Below are 20,884 nucleotides of genomic sequence, written 5' to 3'. Positions count from 1 at the left end.
TTCTTGGGTTCCCATCAATAAGGTGGGTGGCAAAGAGAAATTTTTGGTCGGGAGCTCAAAGGGGTTGCAAACTGCGCGAGCGAAGAACATCCAATGGTTAGATGTTGGATGGCACTTCAGCCTCAGAAACCAGGGATATTTTTTCCCTCTTCCCAGGATCCGAATCCTGGTCGATCCATCCCGGCTGGGGCCGACCCTCATGCCATGCGGCCTGTCCCTGCAGGGTGGGGAGCAGATGTCATGTTGGATCCCGTATGGGAGCTCAAGAGTAATCACCGGAGAAGGAATCATAAAACTGCCAGAACCTCTGTCGGGGAAACTTCGCTCGCATGCGACATTTCAGAGGTTCAAGGCGAACTGTTTTCCGCTCTTTTTTCCAGTCTCTCTTTCTTCGGTTGCCAAAGCCAGGAAGATGTTCGCATTCATCAACATCGTTTTTCTCCTGGTTAGCTATCTCGCGAGCGTTGCTCAGGGCTACTCGATTCCAGGAGGGTATGAGAGGTTAGTGCTCAGGCGGACAATGCCTCTCCGATTTACCACAGAGAAAATACTGATCAGTGCCGTTAAGATGCATGTTCTACTATGCCTATCTGCTTGATTGCAAGATCAATGATGGCAAACCGACGACAATCGGAACAGGATGCGCCAAAGTTTTGGGCACAGGGGGTACACCGTGCAGTATGAACCAGTTCCTCGAGTTTATCATGGACCCTGTAAGACCCCCCGCCAACTTGTTCAGTGAAAACTACTTACAATTGAGGATAGTCGAAACCAGCCAACGTTTTCAGCGGGAAATATCCAGAGATACCGCCGCTGGAGGACACTGCGAAGAAGGTCGTGGACGGAGACTTCGCGGGGCCGGTGACGCCAGGACGAGTCCATACAGACGGCGGCAAAAGCAAGGACTACGATAAACTGCTGGCGAAAGTGACCGATTTTATAGCACAGAAGCTCCCGAAAGCAGACGAAGATTTGCGCAAGGAGGCGAAGAATAGCGTCCTCCGCATCTTCACGTCGCGCGTGGAGGCAACCAGCAGGACGTTTTTTGAAAATAACTCAGACATCGAGCCCAAGTACCAAAAGAAATCACGGGGCGGCATCGAATACCAAACTATTGACCCGCAGGAAACCCTTCGTGCCAATCCCAATCTGACGAGGGCACAGTTGAAAGAAAGATTTGACGAGAATGCCAAAGGTGGTCATAGTAACAACGTTCGCGCCCTTGATGCTAGCCTCCAGGTGATCGAATATTGCGATTAGATCAGTTTTATGCAGCCGTTAGAAAGTTTAGTCAAATAATAATCAAATACTACTTTGACTCTTCTCTGCCTCACTCGTCGCTGTAGTTTAACAATTGGCGATAGGATATTTGTGGGTATCTCATGGCTTGACTTGCAATCGATCCGTAATAATGAATCTCGGGCCAACAGCCGGGCAAACCCTTGACCTGGCCATGAGTTTCAGCGAAGTTCTTCCTCTGCTGAGTCCTCAAGGGCGCAATATCTCGCCACTTCCGTCCTCCAAGAGCTTGGACCGCAAACGTAGGATACATCTGCTGTTGCCTCTGCATCGGTGGAAATTTTCCCATGGTCAGTGCGGGCAACGTCCGTATGTCAGTTGGTTCTCGCGGCCTGATGGCAAGGAGGCCCTGTCGAGAGAATTCCCACTCGGGTCCTTGGCTGCCGGCGAGAGGGAGCAGTTGAGTGCGAGGAAGATGTTGCAGCCGGTGACCTGAGCTTCACCCTGATTAGAAAGGTTACACCAGCGCAGTGCTGTAGCATCGAGGTTCCTGCAGAACGATGCACGGACTCGAGTAATAAGATCCTTCATGTTGGTTAAGGTCACCTGCACCTGCAGCGATGATCGGGTATCTGGAATAGCATGATCCTGGGACCTGGGAGGACAGCCCTGCAGAACGAAATCGTCAGTTAACTGTTGGGTGGCGGAGTTTTAGGCAGCGAGGCAATTTTGATATTTCTCGAAGCTCTCGAACGAGTATCACAAGGACTCCGTCCAGAGCGTCCAGAGCAGCATCCTTTGTCTTCAGTTCTCACCGAGCAGCAGGCCGCCGTGTTGGTAACGAGGGGTCATTTCCGTGATCCTTGTATCCCCTGCTTAGTTAAATTAAACCGAGAAACGATTGAGAAAAAAGAAAAGAAGCAGAAGAGAAAACGTCTCATGATCAGCCATGGCGTCCCTCGAACAGCGCCTTCAATCGCAGAAATTCGACTATCTTGAAACGAGAGCAGCTTTACGGGGCGAACGGCTGCCCACCGCGCTTGGCCACGCGATAACAAGACTCTGTGTGATCCGCGGTATCCGATACCATGAGTCGTTTGCAACAAACGATGCATCGATATTGTTTGGCTGCCCAGGCCACCCCGAATTCACCCGGGCCCTGAACGCCCGTGCCATCATGAGCGATCGCATCCCCGACTTGGACCCGGCCAGCCGACCCGAAGAGGTGCCTTACTGCATCTGGCACCCAGAGGTAGCATCGGAAGAGACATACCGACAACTTGCTAGGCGGTACCCGTCTATGAAATACCAGGTAGCGAGGGCATGCGCTGTCGCGGGATACACTGACCTGTACCTGGAGCTAGACATTCTCCCTGAAGTCAGTGTTGCTGAGGAAGCTCGAGATGCTAGGAGTGATGCCATCTTCGCGCATATCATGGCGCAACCAGTCCGCTACGCGGTGATGGACGACTATTACCGTGTGATCAAAACATCAGAGGCTAGCAAGCCGGCTTATCTGAACGGCGATACTGCGGTATGCTCTATGCTGCAAAAAAGACAAAGGTTTAGGAAACCCACTGGGGTGGAGGATGATGAAGATGATCTCTTTGGAGGCCTCATTGACGATAAAGGATACGATGAAATGATTTTCAATATTACCGAAGACCAGAGTTTGGACGAATCTGAGGTTGAAATCAGTACTGACCCAATGCTGGAGCTTCTATACTCACCGTTACCCCTTGACTTACCAGCAGGTAATAAGGACCTTCTCATCCTCATGGCCGCATACTACGGCGACATCGACCGCTATGTACGGCTTCGTAGGCCTACAATGATACCCAAAGAGAATTTTTGCGTCGTCCGCGGCATCTATCATAACTCTCTCTTTGCAAAGAGGTGGTCAACCCAACAGAATCCTCCCGCTGAGGATCAGCCGTTTTACATGCACAATTGGGACCATATCCAGGCTGCTATCACTGCACGGCACATCATGAACAACGACCTATCACGGATTGCGAACAACCGGGCCATTCCGTCCAGCCAGCTTCCTTATCTGATATGGTTCCCTAACGTGGCGAGGCCGGAAACGTACCGAACGCTCGCGAATCTACGGCCCGAAATGCGCGAGGCTTGCATTCGAGCTGCCATCTACGCCAATTACGAAAAGTTGTTTGATGAACTGCTCCCAGACACATCGCCCAACGCGTTCCTCGTCGCTGAGGCGCGGCAAAGTCCCAATCCAAAGTACCTAACTGCGCTGGAGGCGCGGGCAAAAGAACTTGACGTGGATATTACCCCCTCCGCAACCCTGAGTGGACGCGGCCACTGGGCCTGGAAGATGTTTTCTGTCAAGCAGACTGGCCCCAGCATGAGAAGCGAGAATGGTGTGCCTACAGCCGTTGATGAGGAGACAATTGGTGGTGAGTGGGAACAAGACGCTGTCTACAATGGAATGCGTTGTAGTGCCAATATGCTTGAGCTCTTCTTAATGTTACCAGAAGAATGGCGGCCAAAGGATATGTACGTCGAGTTGGATTACGAGGACTGGCCGCCGCAAGAGTTTCTGGGCGGAAAGGCATGATCACATATTTATAAAACCTAGTCCCGCGAAACATATTGAATCATGAATTTAGGCCTTTTTTTCAATACTCCCTTTTATCTTCTCAAGCTGTATATTTTAGATAGCAAGGTGACCCATGTGTGACATACATATTTCCCGCCCCCTGTTAAGTGGTTCGAGTATCTGGGTGTTCAACTAATAATAAAAAATTAGACCTTACATTGAATCCTCCTGTAATAATTTTTGGCAAAGCTTGTTATATTTAGATGTGGTAGCTCGGTGTAGAACCAAGCTGATAGCTGAAAAGCATTGCAGTATGGAGTAAAAAGTGCTCATTTGTTCTTGGGCCAATGAGTGTTTAGATCCGATTTCGATTTTGTTAGAAAATCTAATCATATCAATACGCTATCATTGTGTTATTGCGCCTCGCACCTAGTGAACTATCCTTCCGCGGCAGATTATGACTAGTTTTGCGGAATTTGAGAATATTCCCCTTTTGGAACTCTCTATCATCCGACTTATCCATGCATCAGACAGCTCAAAATCTTCTTAGTCAAGCATGAAAGTGTGAATATCGCCTAAAAGTGGTACGTAAATCAGATGCACGGCGTCGACCTGGACCATAATTTATAGAATTGGATTCTTAGTTCCATGTCAATGAGGATCCAGGCTTCTCCTCCAGAGGCCGAGATCTCTATCGCTGGCTGTGAGATCGAGGCATACAAACTCCTCTCAGTGGCAAGAGTATGTGAACAGGGCTTTAAAATCAAATCAAATCTACGGAGTACTCCATAGCATTGTATTCATTTAGCAACTGGGCCAGCATGAGAATTGTGGCTCCAAGCTTCATAGCAGATAATCCAGATGATCGAAGCGTCCAGAACTGCGGACAGGGGCCGCCAATTTGCTTTTCCTGTGATTTGTGTCTTATTTCTTTCTGTATTACTCCGTATCTTTTTAAACAATTCCTTGCTAAGCAACACTGTATTCCGTAGATTGCAGGCAATTGGAAGCGCGATGGATGAACTGGGGTCTCCCGAATCAGCTCAGCGAGCCGTCGGCCCGAAAGGGCTTATTACATAATCTCGAAACGGATTCGCTCGGCTCGGCTATTTGTTGATCCGAGTATCGTTTGTGCCGGAGGTTCACATGACTGTCCTGGCTTCCAGTCAAGGAAGCAATTCTGCGGTTGAGATGAGGCACATAAGCTCCCAAGGGCATTTTATCCTTAGATACGGTGTATAGAAACAATGGCTTCTGACCTACCCGCGCCTGAGACACGGGTCTTGGCCATTGCAAGCCATGTATGAATGCCTGTCCCTTTGAGAAGCACCCGGCTAATCTTTCGTGCAGGTTGTCTATGGGTATGTGACTTTGTCTCAACTTCTATCGCCCAGTTCGACTATAATAAGCATGTTGTGGCATCACCATTCTTCCGTCGTTTCCAGCCATTTTCATATGCATGATTTCATAGTGCCTTTCCAGTGGAAGCAAGGGGTACCGCCGTGTATGTGATTGCTGAAAAAGTAATCTAGCCTGACATATGGAGTCGTGCAGATACGTGGGAAATACGATGGCGACCTTTGTGATGCAAGCTATGGGCTGTGAGGTTGCTGCATTAAACACAGTTCACTTCAGTGAGATCCCATGGCTTCCCGATGTTTTGTCTCAATGTTAAACTCCTCCTTTTCGAAGGGGAAATGGTGCTGATTTGGCAATCCTGTTGAACTTTTGGCTTGGAAATCTCTTTTAGAATCCAGAGTTACTTACAATGGCTCATAGGTAACCATACAGGCTATCGCCAATTCAAAGGGACGAAGTCATCAGCTCAGGAAATAGCTTCTCTGTATGATGGTTTGCGGCAGAGTTATTTGACTGATTTTGACGTGCTATTGACCGGCTATGCGCCGAGCGCAACTGCAGTGGAGGCTGTCGGAGCAATTGGCATGGATCTCAGAAAGAAATCTCTCCAGCAGCCTGGTTCCTTCTTCTGGGGTGTGTTATCCTATTTGCAGTTCTGCGTATGCCACGTGTTGTACAAATCATTAACGTGGTAGCACCCCAGTTCTCGACCCGGTGATGGGAGACCAAGGGCGCATATACGTCAATGAAGACGTGGTGCCTGCTTACAAGGACTTAATCCCACACGCGGATTTAATATTACCAAATCAATTTGAAGCTGAGTGAGTATCCCATGAAGCAAATCTAGCGTTGAGAGAGCGGTAGCAAGACCTGGACATTCCGCCATTAACCATACGATACACAACACAGACTTCTTTCGGGGATAAAAATTTTGTCCTTGGCGAACCTGGCTGATGCAATTGCCGCCATCCATCGCATCTACAACGTTCCACACGTTATTGTAACCTCAGTACAGCTTCCTAGCGCCACGTCGTCATCATCGTCGTCGTCGGCATCCCTGGCAACCGCGGATGGTTCCGTCAGCACCCAAGACCACAGAACAAACGCACTTATGATAGTCGGCTCGACAATGAGATCCGATGGTTCGGCGCGCCTCTTCAAGATAGATGTCCCATTTTTGGATTGTTTCTTCAGCGGGACGGGTGACATGTTTGCTGCATTAACGGTCGCAAGGCTTCGCGAAGCTGTCTTTGCCGCTGAACCCACATCACCCCCATTACGTGAAACTCGTGCGTGGGTATCTCCTGATCACGTTTTAGCCACAGATTTGCCCTTGGCGAAGGCGACCGAAATTGTCCTCGCTAGCATGAATGCGGTTTTAGAAAGGACTATGCTGGCCAGAAGTGCGGAGCTAGCAAAGTACGTGAAACAGGACGAACAAGACCCCGAATTAGCAGGGATGCCGGACGTTGAGCGCAAAGCTGCTGTTGAAAAGAGAGCGTATCTCCGTCGGACGAAAGCTGCAGAAATCAGGCTTGTACGCAACGTGGATTTGCTGAAAAGTCCGGTAATCAAATATTTCGCCCAGGAATGGTCCCAATGACGAGGACGGTACCCTATGGTCTTTTTCATACATTTTTTTGAAATAATTATTGTGTGATATATGGCCTGCTTTATATAGATCTGTGAAATTTTCACCGTTGTAGAGTCACAGCGTCCAGTAATATATGAATATACATAAATGTCTTTCAAGCAGAGATTGTGTGTTTATGCTTCGTACGCTTCACATTAGAAATATGGGGGTCAGGCTACCAGACGTGATTAGCCTTAATCTAAGGATATCATATCAGCAGGCTCATGTCTATCATGAGTATCATCGGTGAGGCTAATCTAACAACCGAAACATGTCGAGATTCATAGTCAGAGATTGAATGCTATCAGCTCCATCTTTAGCCGGTACTGCCAAATCCACCGGCTCCTCGTACGCTTTCCTCTAGTTGCTCAACAACTTGCACATCCGGGGTATATATCTGCGCCGACAGGTTAGCTTCACCGCGCCGCTTTGCCAAAAGGACGTTGCACAAAGGACATTGCTCACCCGCTCTAGAACAAGCTGTGCCACCCTGTCCCCTTGCTTTACGGTAAAATCGACATCGGAAAAATTGAACAGCAAAACCTTGACTTCGCCGCGGTAATCCGCGTCGATCACCCCGGCACCGGTATCAATGAAATTCTTAGCGGCGAGCCCGCTTCGAGGCGCGATTCTTCCGTCTAACAGGGCGAGGCCCGTATCAGTCCACACCATTCAAGTGAAAACAAAAAGCCTGCGTGGGGAGTCTTACATGTTCCATCGGGCACGGCAATGGCAAGTCCGGTGTCTACGAGGCCCTTGCCCTTGGTTGGGATCACGGTCTCTTTTGCGGCGTAGAGATCGTACCCGGCGGCAAAAGCTGAGCCGCGTGTTGGTGCCTGAGCTTGTGGTACTAGCTTCTTCACCAACAGTGGAGGAAGTGTGTTTTGGGAGAGGGAAGTCACGGCGGGAGTGGAAGACTCAGTCACTGACGCCATGCTTGTGGTTTTGGGGCGTTTTGCGAGCGGGGAATTTGGGAGGGACGGGGGAGGATGAGAAGAGTTGTTGTCGTTCTTGGATTGAGGAGGAGGAGTAGTTTCTTTTGTCATGGTAATAGATCGGATTCTGAAGCCGGGGAGTTTTAAATGTTAATGCCAGAGAAGCGGACTTTGGACGTTTACCGCTGACAACGCGCCGAAGCGCGTCCAGACGCGGTGGCACGTGCCAAAAGCTTGACTGTAGCGAGCTTACCCGAATGAAGCTTAGCGCGGTTCAATGTCATTGGGGGAATAACGCTAAAGCAAATAGGGCTAGCGCGCATGAGTGGAGGTTGCCCGCCCAGTAGCCTCGGTACCCGGTTGTTACCGCCAGAGCATCCCCGGACGAAACGATGGACACTGGATCTCAGATTTATTATTTGGCCTGTTCCCCTTTGAGATGTGTCGACGGGACTCAGCAGTCGATTCTCCCACAGAAAATCTTTCAATAGCTCTTTCATTGTGACACAAAGATGGCCGGGGTTGTACGTCAACCAATTGACATCCCAGCGTTCGAGCGATATCTTGAGCAGAATGTCCCGTCGATAAAGACTCCCCTGGATGTCAAACAGGTTTGTTTGTTTCCTCCCGACCAAGAAGTTTCAAGGGACTAGGTTATTGATTTCTTCTTTAACCACCAGTTTGGCTTTGGCCAATCGAACCCAACCTACCTCCTCACAGCTTCCGATGGCAAAAAATACGTTATGCGAAAGAAGCCACCTGGCAAGCTCCTTTCGAAAACAGCACACCGGGTAGACAGAGAGTATCAAATCATACATGCGCTCGAAAAGACAGATGTCCCGGTGCCAAAAGCCATCTGTTTGTGTGAAGATGATAGCGTCATCGGAACGGCGTTTTATATAATGGAGTTTTTGGACGGACGTATATTCACGGATCCTGCCATTCCTGGTGTGAGCCAAAAGGAAAGAAAAGCAATGTATGGATTACCGATGTAAAGAGCTGCTTGCGGATTCAATGCTGATATATCGTTGTAGTTGGAAAGACGCGGTTGAAACATTGGCAAAGTTTCATCGGGTCAACCCAAAGGCCATTGGCATGGAAGGGTTCGGACGGCCATCGGGGTTCTATGATCGGCAGATTGCAACCTTTAAAACCATTTCCAAAGCACAAGCAGACACGGTTGATATTGAGACCAAAATTCCCGTGGGTAATTTGCCGCACTTTGATGAGATGGTGGAATTCTTCTCAAACAAAGACCAGCAGCCCAAAGATCGAGGCACATTCGTTCATGGTGACTATAAAATTGACAATATGGTTTTCCACAAGACGGAACCCAGGGTAATCGGGGTGTTGGACTGGGAGATGGCGACTATCGGCCATCCTCTGTCCGACTTCTGTAACTTAACTGGGCCATATATGCACACAGGCGGAACTCCTAACACTACTCTGGAGTTCTCACCGGAGGCTGTTCCAGGCCTTCCAACGCGCGAAGAATGCGTTGAATGGTACCGCAAAATTGCTGGGTGGAACCCGACATCGGAGTTAATGTGGGGTGACGCCTTCCACGGATTTCGAGGTTCAGTGATCATGCAAGGGATCGCAGCTCGATATGCTGTGAGGCAGGCAAGCAGTGCAAGGGCGAAAGATTACGGATCGCAAATGGGCCCATTTGCGCTTCGTTCATATGAAAGGGTCAGCAAATTGAAGGAGAACGCACGTCGGAAGGCTAAACTGTAGTTTTGCGTTCCACAGAACATTAGACGGACACAATCGCCCTTTCTAGCTCTTTAGATGGTTTTGTATACCTCGGGTACGGAGTAGGCCTTTCAGAAATCAGATTTCAGAATTGAGTACTCCGTAATGTGGAACAAATACGTGATTTACTATTGGCTTGGGCTCCGAGCATTGAGCCCGTATTATTTATCTTGACATCAGCAAGTGAAATTTTGTTGGGGAACCCTCTGTTCGATAATTTGGGGGCTCTGGCTCTTTGACAGGGTCCACGCGGATCACGCGATTTGGATCTTGAATTCCTCGATTACCCTATGAACGGCTCCTCGTGGCAGGCAAGGAGGGAATACGACTTGAGACAGACTGCAACGATGTGATCGAAAGGGACAGCTCTTTGTGAAGAGACGGATGTTAAAAGCGGCGAGCAGCTGTGATTTGCTCAGCCGGAAAACTCCACAGGGCGCAACCCCTGCAAGATGATGCTGGTGGGAGCGGATAAGCCGTCCACTAGCGTTCCATGAAAGCCTCGTATCCAGGCCAGCCAACTGACACCAGAACAACTCATCAAGCGGGTTCGCAATCGCTGATGTGCCGAGAAACACACTCCAGTTCGACATTCCAGGCTGGACAGTTGAGCGAAATCCCGCAGGTACCCATGATCGCTCTGAGAACAAGCTTTCAGCGCAAGACTCAATCGTTCAGACTGAGGGCAGAATCGGGGTGATTATTGGAGACAGAGTTTCGACTCCACCCATGGCGCAGACCAAACGCCGTCTCTTTCGCGAACCAGGCGTTTTAGAACTGTGCAGAAGAGGAGTAGAACCACAAGTCATCGTGGGTGGGATGGCAGTCACAGCGGTCTTCAGCAGAGCCCAAGTGCTGGAATGATGCAGAGGACGAGTGGTGACGATGGGCCGAATCCCGCTTGAACGCTGGGGCCAGTCAGCTGATTGAGGCTCTGCAGGTGCATGGGGCTCGCTGGCTGCTTTAACCGCTTTTGGCAGAGTGCGAGTGATTTCTCAACCGACGACCGTCCATCAACGTCCTGGTGATCCTTGTGCTCTTGAGCATCAATCTCAGCCACTTCCGCGTCTGTCTGCCGTCCACTGGCCTCGTCGTGTGAGGTTGCAACACCTCCCTTGATCCATGCTTTCTTCTCCTGTGCAAAAAACTGCAATGCGCCCGCTGCTCTTTGCTCCGCTTGCCCCGCGCGTTGCGGAGCCTTTGCACACATAACCTGCAGTATTTGCGTCGCCGATATATCCTCTGATTTATGATTTTTTAGAAGTTAGTCACTCTTCTAATCTCTCCCCGAAGTTCACGATATCGTTGCTCTGCTGCTCAGAGAGGCTCCGTGGGTCGCTTGTTTCGCTTCTGAAGGCATCTCGATTCGACATGGTTCTTGGCCCCAGCTTACCAGCCAATTGAATGAGTTGCTCCCAAATACATGTATCTCTCTCGACTACAGCTCATCCGCTTTCTTCATTCACAAGCCTGATGGACTATGTCCCTTAAATTTTACATCCCCTTCTCGCCTTTGTCAAAGTTGCAATGCGCCCCGAATTGTTGAGGATTTGAGCCCCAAGAGATCCAAGACTAACTGTGTCCTAGCAAGCAGTCATACATCCTTACATACCAACTCTTAGCTCGAGTACGCTCCTTCCTTTCGGTTTATTCAGTTGCGGAACTGTGTCTTGAGACTCCGCCGGCTTCCGGTCCTCCCATTTTGTTATACTGCTACTTGCGCACCACGGCTTGATATTTCCATGCAAAACCTTTGATATCGCCGACATTAAATGTGGCATGTGTCATAAATACAACCATGTACGACGAAGTCTATGATTCAGACGACCTTCGCCCTACCACTCCTCCGCTCGAACAAGTCAAACCCGATCTCCGGCCTCACGAAGATACTCCTCCCCCGTTTCTTCCAGAGAAAAGCGAAAGCCCAAAAGAAAAGGAAAGTCCCTCTGGACGTGTCCGTAAGGGTTCTCACCGACGCTGGAAAGGCCGTGAAACATCAATAGGGATCCAGCTAATAATCCAAAACTTAGACTCTAACCGGCCCGATCTAGCATATCAGCTTAAAGAGGCGCCCCTACACTCGGATTCGCCGTCTGATACAAGTGAAGCTGATGATGGAGTGGAACAAGTACAATCAGAAAAGCATCGGGATACCTCCACGAACGATGTGCCTCCGTGCGCAAATTCAGCATGTGAGCTAAAGAGCATGCCACCGGATGAAGAGACAAAGGTTCAGCAAAGGAAGCCACAGGACCTTCTCAATCTTTTGAATAATCAAGATGACTGGGAAGAGCCGAACGAATCGACTCAGATTCACCAAGAACAAGCTTCTAGTGAGCATGACAGAATTCCATACCGCAGCCGAATGCACTCCCAGGAGCCAAAGTTCGGATATCAGTTGCCTAGGATCAATTCAAATCCCGAAGATCGAACTTTATCAGGAAGATTACCGAGACAGGAGGAACTAGCCCACCCAAGCCATAAAGACCCTCGCCTTCCTCAAAGTTATCATGCCTCTCTCCCAGCCTTATCTCCTCCGCAATCCATTGGGTCGCCGGATTCTGGCCGAAATTTACCCTCAATAAAAACTTTAGTAGGGGGCTCTTTTGAAGAGCCCGCACGTTTCCCAACCTTGACAACGCTGGAGCCCCAATATATCCCACCTTCATTTCGCCGTGCAGCCACTTTCGGACACCTTTCGCCCGCTAGCTCAAAAGACTTGCCAAGCCTTTCGCTCAAGCCCATTACTGGTGGACCGCAAAACACTATTTGGGCACCACAGTTGAACGCTGAGTGCTCTCAGTCTCAGTCCCCTGGTGACACTAGCTCTCACTTTACAGGAAGCCCTGCTGCGGGGTATCCTACGCCAGTAGAGCCTGGGAAAGATGAGCCTGAAGAGCCATTACCCTTTAACAAGCGTGTTAAAACTTCCACGCCCCAAAATACAGGCGGCTTCAAGTGCGACTACCCTGGCTGTACCGCGGAACCGTTTCAGACCCAGTATCTTCTCAAGTAAGCATATGATAACAAAACTTTTATGAAGGGCCACGAACTTACTTATCTTACAGCTCTCATGCAAATGTACATTCCGATAACAGACCATATTATTGTCCCGTGAAAGACTGTTCTCGAAGTAAAGGCCGTAGGGGGTTCAAACGGAAAAATGAAATGATACGGCATGGCCTAGTCCATGACTCTCCCGGGTATATCTGTCCATTTTGTTCGGATCAACAACGGCGTTATCCTCGGCCAGACAATCTCCAGCGGTAAGTTACAATATGGACATTTGCGGCACTCCTGTTGTATTAACATCTGTGGCTAGGCACGTTCGAGCGCAGCACCCAGATAAAGATAAAGAAGATCCATTGCTACGAGAAGTCCTCTCCATTAGGGTCAGAAGGTGTAGCCCGAGGTCGGCGCCGGCGGGCATGAATTTCCTCAATTTTGTTGCATTTTCGCCTTCACACTTCGATGGTGTCAATTTTGGTATCTCACTTTTGGGCTATCCCGGCAATGCCAGGGTGTGGTTATCGGAGTAAAGGTAGCCTGTTTGCGAATCCTGGATTCGTTATATATTAATTGCTTCGATTGAAGTACCTCAACCCCATTTCAGTCGTTACGGAGTTTCGAGGGGAAAAGAAGACATGTGACGAGTCACGACTTTGCATATATTATCTTCGTATATATGTTTATGCTTTTTATCTTCATGGAAGACGTCTGGGTTGCGGTTTTCCCTTTCCTGATCTCACATGGAAAAGAAGTCCAAAAGTACCCTTACAGATCCATCCCTTCATGGGGCCTGCTGCACATATACTTCCTGTTTGGTTTTCTTCGCTTACTCCAATTTCAAGCATATGATCTCTTTGGGCCTGTTATCAATATTGGGGTTAGGTGTTATATATAGCCTGGCTAGCATTGCTGGATAAGGTATTTCACAGAAGGACATATGAAGTCTGGCTGGAATTTAGTATATGACTTCTACACCCTCTCGCATTATTAGCCTCTTTGATAGAATTCTCTTTTTTTTGTTTGCTTGCAACAGGAACATATAAATGTACGAGCTTGGGATTGAATTGACTAGACGCAGATTCCATAACCTTTTGATCCACTACCTAAGGAAGTGTTTACGTTACGAGGAAGATTATACCAGGATAGTTCATGAATTACTCATGTTATTTTTTATTTGCCCTCTGATGGTTGCTGTGGCCAATTGTTTCAATAATGAAGGTGATTTAAGGCGTGTCAAGGTATTCAAAATTATATCTGATAATATCTATCAACTAGTCCAAAAATGATAAGGGTAACTATGGCACAATTTCCCGCTCATTGTCGACCAAGAGCGGCCTGGATAATCCATCATCATCATCATCTTTTAGAGCGACGCGCTTGTCTGGGTAAATAATATAATGCTGGGCCATGAAAATGAGGTCGAAAAATATGCTCACGTTACCCAGTGCCAGCTTAATAGGGTTACCGGTAATCCCACTCCAATCATCCTCCAAGGCCGAGTCAATGACAAGCTGTAGGATCGAGAGAACGCCGCCAGAAAAATCAAAGAGAATCTGACCAATGCTCCAACCAATGGTGGATTTGCGCTTATAATTCACCCAGGCCTGCGGGATGTACTTGATCACGGTGACGACGAGCTTCACGTAAGAGATGGTGTAAATCTACGGAGGTCAGACTATGGCAATCGCCCACAAGTGGGGCACGGATGACAGGCCGGGGTGCGGGAAGGCATACGACATCTATCCAGGCCCAGCTCTGTGGATCATTGCCGCCCTTTGACGCCACCCAGACGGTCATACCAACAACAGCGCAGATGCATCCCCAGAATATGCCCGCAACGGGCCTACTCACCCTCTGGGATTTTGATACCTTGAATCTCCAAATCCACGGGAAGAACTGGCTGTATACCGTGGCACTCAGGATCACGGCGTGGACGGCGAATGCAAAATCGTTGATGCGCACCGATGGTTCTGGCGATATTGGGTGCCGTGCGGCGTATTGTTCGCGTATTGTAGGAGAGTAGAGGAATGCGGTGGTATAGATGGCGTAGCAGATGAAGCCTAGGACATTGGTTGTTGGGAAGTCGATCGCTAACCCGTGAGTGGAACGGCGGCGCCAGTTAAGGATCGGCTGAGGGTAGAATGAGGCGGACCAGCAAAACATACTAGAATGGGCATCGTGTTAGAGCACAATAAGGACGCAACGGAAGAGGCACGTACTATATCCAGCCGATCAGGCTGTGGGTTGAATACCAATATCAGCGTCTATCCTGAAAGTTTGGAGGCGCATAGTTACCGTGATATCGCCCTGGCAAACACTTCGCCCTGTGAGGCCATTTCAAAAGCGGATAGACCAGGTGGCACAGCTCCAGAAATATCGCCTGGAGGGCCGCGGGTTGTGCTCTGTATTATATGGTCAGATGAGCCGAAGCGCAGGCGATGGTCCGTGCGCCGCTGGGTCTCGTGACCCTGACCTGGCTTATCTTATCAGATGCGGCGTAACAATACGGTCCGAAACTTTCCAAACTTACTATATCTGCTTACCTAAGCAGGGCGTTGGCCTGGATATGAGCTGGCGACGCTAAGCCCGATACGGCAAACCGTTGTTGGTTTCCCCGCCAGCGAGCTGCCCGACGTGCCTCGAGCTCCAGCGCACGGCAGATGAAACCGCAAGATTGACGCCTCCTGGGTCGAATTGCGTTTTTTCGACGAGATCTGTACTCTTCCCTCTCTGATCCTACGCCTCCTCAGCCTGCAGCAGGTCGCCTTATTCCTACAATACTCGAGGTTCGCCTCGCAGCCGCTCATTCACCGCTCCGCTTGAGGTATTCATACTTGACATTCAGCTGAAACCACTCGCTTTTTTCTAGCCCAGTCGCTACCCGAGTGAGGCAGCAATAAGCCACTCTTTATCGGTCAACTACCAACCTATATATCTATTTGAACGACCACCCGTCCGATCGCACCGGATTTGAGAACGAATGGTCTATGCCCCGGAGCGAGGGGTCTATAAAGATCACCTCTGCTGACTCCGACGGGGCGCGACGGTACAAGTGCCATATTACAGCATTGCTGAACCCTTGAGATACGACTTTGAGCAATGTCTCCCTTCCCGCAGCTAGCTCCGCCGGGGAGCAGCACATACTCCAGTAAAACATTGAATGTTGGAGACGGAACATGGGACTCGCAGCGGAATACCTTCCTCTTACCAAACCTTATGGGCCTTAACTTCGCAACGATGCAATATAATGGTTAGTCATACTCTGCTAAACCGGCTGCCTGCAGTACCATGGGACTCACCACTTCCAGGAATGGGTAACCGATTTAAAAATATGGCGGGATACCACTCCCTCATCCGTGGCCACGGTATCATAGCGGCGATAACCTTTCTCGGGCTCGTTCCTATCTCTATATTGATAGCTCGATTCTATTCACGAAGCCCGTATTGGGCCCTTCGATTGCACATATGGATGCAGATCCTCACTTTACTTCTCACCACGGTTATATTCGTCACCGGCTGGTTCGCAGTAGGCCCTAAAAGAAGCTTGACAAACCCACATCATGGCATCGGACTCGCGTTATACGTTTTGGTCATATCCCAGATATTATGGGGCTGGTTGGTTCATAAGCGGCTCAAAGGCAAACGGAAGATACATCTGCCTTTCACATTAATGGTAAGGGAAACATGGTTCAACGAGATTTCTTTACTAACATTGATGGTAGCTTCACCAATGGTTGGGGAGGGCCACGGCGCTCCTTGGACTCGCCCAAATACCTCTTGGCCTCACACTCTATGGGTCTCCATTGTCTTTGTTCATTCTATACGCCCTGGCCATGTTCGCTTTGCTTGTCGCTTATTTCGCACTTTCGTATCTTCATGAACGACGTGTAGGTCTGGACTACGACCGAGGCAGTTATCTATCTGGACCAGAGGTTATTGAGGACAGGCATGGCCATAGTAATGTCGGTCGACTTGCCGGTGCGGGAGCCATTGGGGCCGGAGCCGCCATGCTAGGTAGTCGATTTCGGAGGCGATCAAGGAGTAGAAGTCCAACCGATGCTACTTCGGAGAGAACGCCGTACGTCGATGAGAAATCAGAGAGTGAACATCAAAGCGGCTGGAAAAAAAGGTTGTTCCAAGTTGGTGGTCTTGCAGGTGGGGCGTGGCTGGCAAAGCGCTTTTTCGATAAGCGCCGTGACCGCGAGAGCGATGCTGAATCCGGAAGATATCGTCCAGCGCACACCGCCACGGAGAGTTTTGATGACGATTATTCAGTGAGTAGGGTTGAAGAAGGACGACCACCACCTCCAAATCACCGTCATCGATATGACGGGCCTCCAAGTTTGCCTCAAAGCCAGTACACCGAATCTGAATTTACGCACAGAACCGACGGAGGGCATGGAGCTCGAAATGCTTTGTTTGGAGTGGGAATGCTCGGTGCAATCAAAGGACTATTCAGGAAGCGTGGGGCTCGGGACGAAGAACGACGCCTTGAAGAGATCAGGAGGGCCGATTTGGAAAGCGAACGCATGATGAGAGAAAGGAGATATACGGGAGACGGTAGGCCGCACCGAAGGGGTGAACGACGATATGCATCCGCTAGCGAGGTGACTGGGCTGAGCGACGCAGATGGTTTGCAATCTACACCAAGCGATGTCCCTCCTGTCCCACCACACCTCCACGAACTTACAGGTTCGGAAACAGTGACTTCTCTCGAGCAAGGACCGGCTCCTAAAACGGCGGCCGCCGGCGCTGTGGCCGAGGGAGTGGCAGGGCCATCAAACCCACACCGGTTTAGCGGGACACAGAATGATTCCGTCGAATCGCCCCCTGTGTCGATCAAGGTGAAATTGCATAACAATGGGCGGCGCGTTACATTACGGCAATTGACTAGAGAGGAGGCGGAAGCAAATCGTGAAGCGAGGCGCAAGGACCGTACGAGATCTGGACGCCGGCGGCGTGAAACCTCGTTATCTGGAGGTGAGGGCGACGATCACTGGCGGCGAGTGGAAGAACGAGAACGGCAACAGGCACAGGAAATGCAGAACGCGAATTCATCCATCGCGAGCGCCGGCCCGTCTGCTCCTCCGCCAGCGCCACCAATCTCTCAACCTGGCGCAAATCCACCGGCAGGCGATGACCTTTCAGCCCCGATACCTCCGCCGCCCATACCAGCTGCTAGGCCCATAACTTCTCCTTTGGCTAGCACAGACTTGAGTAGTAGCTTCGCTAGCCGGAGTGGGCGACGACGGGCAGAGCGAAGAACGCAAGCACGACAGGGAAGTCGTGTGGAGTTTACATGATGAGCTGCCTAGCCGTCAACTCTTTATGCCGTTCATGCACATACATAACGAATGGACATGTGATGTTTTTCATGGGATATACGATGGATGAATTGGAATATTCAGGATATTTGGGTAACCAGACAAACGGATATACATGATAAAGGTAGGTTTTATGCCCTGGCGTTGGATTGGGCGATTTAAATCATCGATTGTGATGTTTCTAGGCTTTTTTCGGAGACTCGATTTCTTTTTATCCCTTTGCCTTTGATATTGAGTTAGTGGCCTCTATGTGTACAACCACTGTTCAAAAATAATTTGTTCTATTTGATTCGATTTACATACTCCCCTTTGGTGCAAACAACACGCCCGCTATCCCTTGAATAAAACCAGTTGATACCATGGACATGACGAATATTATAATGCTCTTGGGACGGCAAATGGAGCAAAGGCTGGACCTTTTGTTCCAAATTCCGGCCGTTATCGATAGGAAATCAAACAGTGGCGCTTTTTGCGAGTCCGGACACTCTTTGAACATACGCTTTACATTGTTTACGAAAACTGTAGTGAGATCGTAGGGGCAATAATCAGGCCGAAGCGTAGATAACGCTGAGAGAAAGCGAACGCAATAGTTCTACATGTTTAGCATTGCAGCATGGGTGTCAGTGAAAATATATATGTACACTCCAGTCTATTTCATGGCAGCCTGAAGGCTTTCCCAGGACCTATCGGACCATGATTAGCAATGATCCCTATGAAATCTGACCGGGAAAGTTGGACTGCTCACCTCTAACTCAACCTTAGCTTCCGCAATATCTTGTTCGCTTCCAGTGCTGGCAACGACCTTCTGGGCTTCAGCGATTTGAGATTTGACAGCCTATGACGTGGTTGTTAGAATCATAGCTTAGAGTCATCGATTATGCCATTTTAACTTCCGCTAGTAAAAGAATTGAACTTACATCAGCACTGAAATCTTCAAGAGGGAAACCTTCGACGGCGTTAATGCTGAGGTTGGAGTCGGGCTGGACGACGGCGAAACCGCCAGCAACTGTGGACGGTGAGAACATGGTTAGCCGCTGAATCAAGTATGCTGCGGAAGAAAATAAAAGGGGTTGGGAGGAGCGATCGGGCCCGCCTTATCACGTACGGAAAAACTTCTTGGTCTGGCCATTTTCTTCGATAATCTCGATGGGGCCGGGTCTCAACTGTTCGATGCTGGGAACGTGGCTGGAGAGAATACCCATGTCTCCGGACTCTGCGGCAATGTTCACTTGGACACTATTAATTTCAATGGCACATATTAGCGTTTATTTTCGTCCCCAGGGCGTCCTGATGGTATAATCAAGCACGTCTTCCCACGGAGGCTGGAGTAGTCGTACACATCGGCGGATTTGTAGATAGTCTAACCGAAACACACAAATATTAGCAAAAATCGTTCCAAATACCCTAATAAGCACATTCAATCGTTCCCGTCCCGTACCTCATGCGGCAAAACTAGAGAGAGCCGTAACTTCTCGGCGACGGCTTGCGCATATGTTCTCTGCTGAATTGGAACTCTGAAGGCGGCGGGCCGTGCTCTCAGAGCAGAGCGGGCGAAGCGCACTGAGAACATTGTGAATATTTCCAACGGGGACGAGACGCGGTGTCTTGAATTGACGGGTGGGAGGGCCTTCGAATTGTCTGGTGGACGTCGTCGGTTTCAAAGGCTTAAGGTTTGGATTGGTCGGGATGGCAGTATTCGGCGCTAGGCCTAATTTGATATATAATATCACGTGATAATATTACTCGTGGACGGGCAGGGCGGTTATCCTGAAAGGAATAACTCAATTAGAGCATACCATCTGGAGATGATAAATAGGCTACCGGGTTTACGGGCTTGCGAGGTATAGATCACTGGGTTTCATAGGCGGGGAGACTGTATCGAACTGAAGATAGCAGGCTCTCAATGCCGCTTTTAGACTCGACTTTTGTGACCTCTAAATGCCAGCTGTGGTCTCGTTTGCCCAATTCCATGAAAGGTGCAGGACTCAGATACAAAAAGTATGTCGCGTATAGGTTCCTAGGTATATCCCTAATATCTAATTAACTTGCCAAAAGCCATCGCCAGTCTGCAGCTCTGGAGATGTCGCGACATGTTTCTATATAGCCTAATCCGGACTAGCGTCTTGCCATGCTAAAGTAAGCGAGATCCCACAACTAGATTAGATTAGCTTGTGGTCTTCAACGACGAGAAAGCTGTGAACGTCCGACGCCGCTATCACCATCCCGATTCTCTCAACAACCCGCATTGTTGCGATCAGACCGTCAAGATGGCCAGTACGTATTCACAAACCTGCGAAAGAAAAAGGAAATTCTCCACGCTGTGGCTAACATTGTGGCCTCGCAGAATCAAAGAACTCGTCGCAACACAACCAGAACAAGAAAGCCCACCGAAACGGGTACGTAACTCGTGATTCTGAGTCTTTCGAAATATACAATGCATGGCCAATGGGACCCCTTTTGCGTTTATCCTTATACTGGACAAACAGAGGCCTTGAGCGAACGTCCAGACAGTGAACAATGAACCACGCAGCAGGACTAACCGGTATATCTATTCGATAGGATCAAAAAGCCAAAGACTCACCGTTATCCCTCGCTTAAGGGTGTTGACCCCAAATTCAGACGGAACCACAGACATGCTCTCCACGGCACCATGAAGGCTTTGGTACGTTCGACCGTTTTTTACTCTGCAGCCAGGCCCTGGGAATCAAATTTGCTCTGCGACAAACGACACCTGCTAACGAATATCTACAGAAGGAGGTCAAGGAGGGAAAGAGAGAGTCCGCATAAACGAAATGAAAAATCGAAATAAATCCTTCAAATGTGCCATGTTGCTATGTCCATAAACCAGCATAGTTTTTCCCGCTCCTGTCTAGCCCACACAGGGAAGAATGAGGGAGAAGGTTCTCAAGCTTTGATAATAATGCAAGATGGGTCGGCGCTGGTTTCTTTTTTCCAGGGTTTCCCGCTTTGAACCGTCACCCCTCTGATCCCGTCTCCTTCCTATGGACTTAGGCGTGCAGGTATTGATATATCGTGGGAATTCACATCCTTAACCAAGCTTGCGTTT

The 20,884-nt window shown here is 49.4% G+C and overlaps 11 protein-coding genes across 11 annotated transcripts; 7 read left to right on the top strand and 4 right to left on the bottom strand.

Moving 5' to 3' along the window:
• Window positions 1-412: 412 nt before the first annotated feature.
• On the top strand, window positions 413-1,260 carry UREG_06726 (uncharacterized protein; the record flags this gene model as incomplete). The annotated part of the gene is made up of 3 exons (XM_002583713.1): window positions 413-501; window positions 569-713; window positions 766-1,260. 3 exons carry the CDS (start codon window positions 413-415, stop codon window positions 1,258-1,260), a joined length of 729 nt encoding a protein of 242 aa, XP_002583759.1.
• Window positions 1,261-2,188: 928 nt separating this feature from the next.
• Window positions 2,189-3,820, top strand: UREG_06725 (uncharacterized protein; the record flags this gene model as incomplete). The annotated part of the gene is made up of 1 exon (XM_002583712.1): window positions 2,189-3,820. The coding sequence occupies one exon, from the start codon at window positions 2,189-2,191 to the stop codon at window positions 3,818-3,820; it is 1,632 nt and encodes a 543-aa protein (XP_002583758.1).
• Window positions 3,821-5,372: 1,552 nt separating this feature from the next.
• Window positions 5,373-6,764, top strand: UREG_06724 (uncharacterized protein; the record flags this gene model as incomplete). Its single annotated transcript, XM_002583711.1, has 4 exons — window positions 5,373-5,436; window positions 5,582-5,794; window positions 5,865-5,982; window positions 6,071-6,764. 4 exons carry the CDS (start codon window positions 5,373-5,375, stop codon window positions 6,762-6,764), a joined length of 1,089 nt encoding a protein of 362 aa, XP_002583757.1.
• A 346-nt stretch (window positions 6,765-7,110) lies between these two features.
• Window positions 7,111-7,729, bottom strand: UREG_06723 (deoxyuridine 5'-triphosphate nucleotidohydrolase; the record flags this gene model as incomplete). Its single annotated transcript, XM_002583710.1, has 3 exons — window positions 7,111-7,191; window positions 7,260-7,432; window positions 7,504-7,729. 3 exons carry the CDS (start codon window positions 7,727-7,729, stop codon window positions 7,111-7,113), a joined length of 480 nt encoding a protein of 159 aa, XP_002583756.1.
• Window positions 7,730-8,241: 512 nt separating this feature from the next.
• Window positions 8,242-9,466, top strand: UREG_06722 (uncharacterized protein; the record flags this gene model as incomplete). The annotated part of the gene is made up of 3 exons (XM_002583709.1): window positions 8,242-8,340; window positions 8,410-8,705; window positions 8,764-9,466. 3 exons carry the CDS (start codon window positions 8,242-8,244, stop codon window positions 9,464-9,466), a joined length of 1,098 nt encoding a protein of 365 aa, XP_002583755.1.
• Window positions 9,467-10,322: 856 nt separating this feature from the next.
• UREG_06721 (uncharacterized protein) lies at window positions 10,323-10,857 on the bottom strand (the record flags this gene model as incomplete). The annotated part of the gene is made up of 2 exons (XM_002583708.1): window positions 10,323-10,697; window positions 10,783-10,857. The coding sequence occupies 2 exons, from the start codon at window positions 10,855-10,857 to the stop codon at window positions 10,323-10,325; spliced, it is 450 nt and encodes a 149-aa protein (XP_002583754.1).
• Window positions 10,858-11,282: 425 nt separating this feature from the next.
• Window positions 11,283-13,023, top strand: UREG_06720 (uncharacterized protein; the record flags this gene model as incomplete). The annotated part of the gene is made up of 3 exons (XM_002583707.1): window positions 11,283-12,496; window positions 12,553-12,750; window positions 12,807-13,023. The coding sequence occupies 3 exons, from the start codon at window positions 11,283-11,285 to the stop codon at window positions 13,021-13,023; spliced, it is 1,629 nt and encodes a 542-aa protein (XP_002583753.1).
• Window positions 13,024-13,788: 765 nt separating this feature from the next.
• UREG_06719 (uncharacterized protein) lies at window positions 13,789-14,829 on the bottom strand (the record flags this gene model as incomplete). Its single annotated transcript, XM_002583706.1, has 4 exons — window positions 13,789-14,154; window positions 14,345-14,657; window positions 14,713-14,730; window positions 14,789-14,829. 4 exons carry the CDS (start codon window positions 14,827-14,829, stop codon window positions 13,789-13,791), a joined length of 738 nt encoding a protein of 245 aa, XP_002583752.1.
• A 1,334-nt stretch (window positions 14,830-16,163) lies between these two features.
• On the top strand, window positions 16,164-17,796 carry UREG_06718 (uncharacterized protein; the record flags this gene model as incomplete). The annotated part of the gene is made up of 2 exons (XM_002583705.1): window positions 16,164-16,166; window positions 16,216-17,796. 2 exons carry the CDS (start codon window positions 16,164-16,166, stop codon window positions 17,794-17,796), a joined length of 1,584 nt encoding a protein of 527 aa, XP_002583751.1.
• A 531-nt stretch (window positions 17,797-18,327) lies between these two features.
• Window positions 18,328-19,387, bottom strand: UREG_06717 (ATP synthase F1, epsilon subunit; the record flags this gene model as incomplete). The annotated part of the gene is made up of 6 exons (XM_002583704.1): window positions 18,328-18,384; window positions 18,563-18,652; window positions 18,735-18,823; window positions 18,923-19,053; window positions 19,155-19,177; window positions 19,256-19,387. The coding sequence occupies 6 exons, from the start codon at window positions 19,385-19,387 to the stop codon at window positions 18,328-18,330; spliced, it is 522 nt and encodes a 173-aa protein (XP_002583750.1).
• Window positions 19,388-20,084: 697 nt separating this feature from the next.
• On the top strand, window positions 20,085-20,604 carry UREG_06716 (uncharacterized protein; the record flags this gene model as incomplete). Its single annotated transcript, XM_002583703.1, has 4 exons — window positions 20,085-20,091; window positions 20,162-20,213; window positions 20,377-20,479; window positions 20,569-20,604. The coding sequence occupies 4 exons, from the start codon at window positions 20,085-20,087 to the stop codon at window positions 20,602-20,604; spliced, it is 198 nt and encodes a 65-aa protein (XP_002583749.1).
• Between the last annotated feature and the right edge of the window lie 280 nt (window positions 20,605-20,884).

This window comes from Uncinocarpus reesii, genomic scaffold, assembly GCF_000003515.1.
Source record: "Uncinocarpus reesii 1704 scaffold_4 genomic scaffold, whole genome shotgun sequence".
Classification (NCBI taxonomy): Eukaryota; Fungi; Ascomycota; class Eurotiomycetes; order Onygenales; family Onygenaceae; genus Uncinocarpus; species Uncinocarpus reesii.
This window is presented reverse-complemented; position numbering and strand designations above follow the sequence as displayed.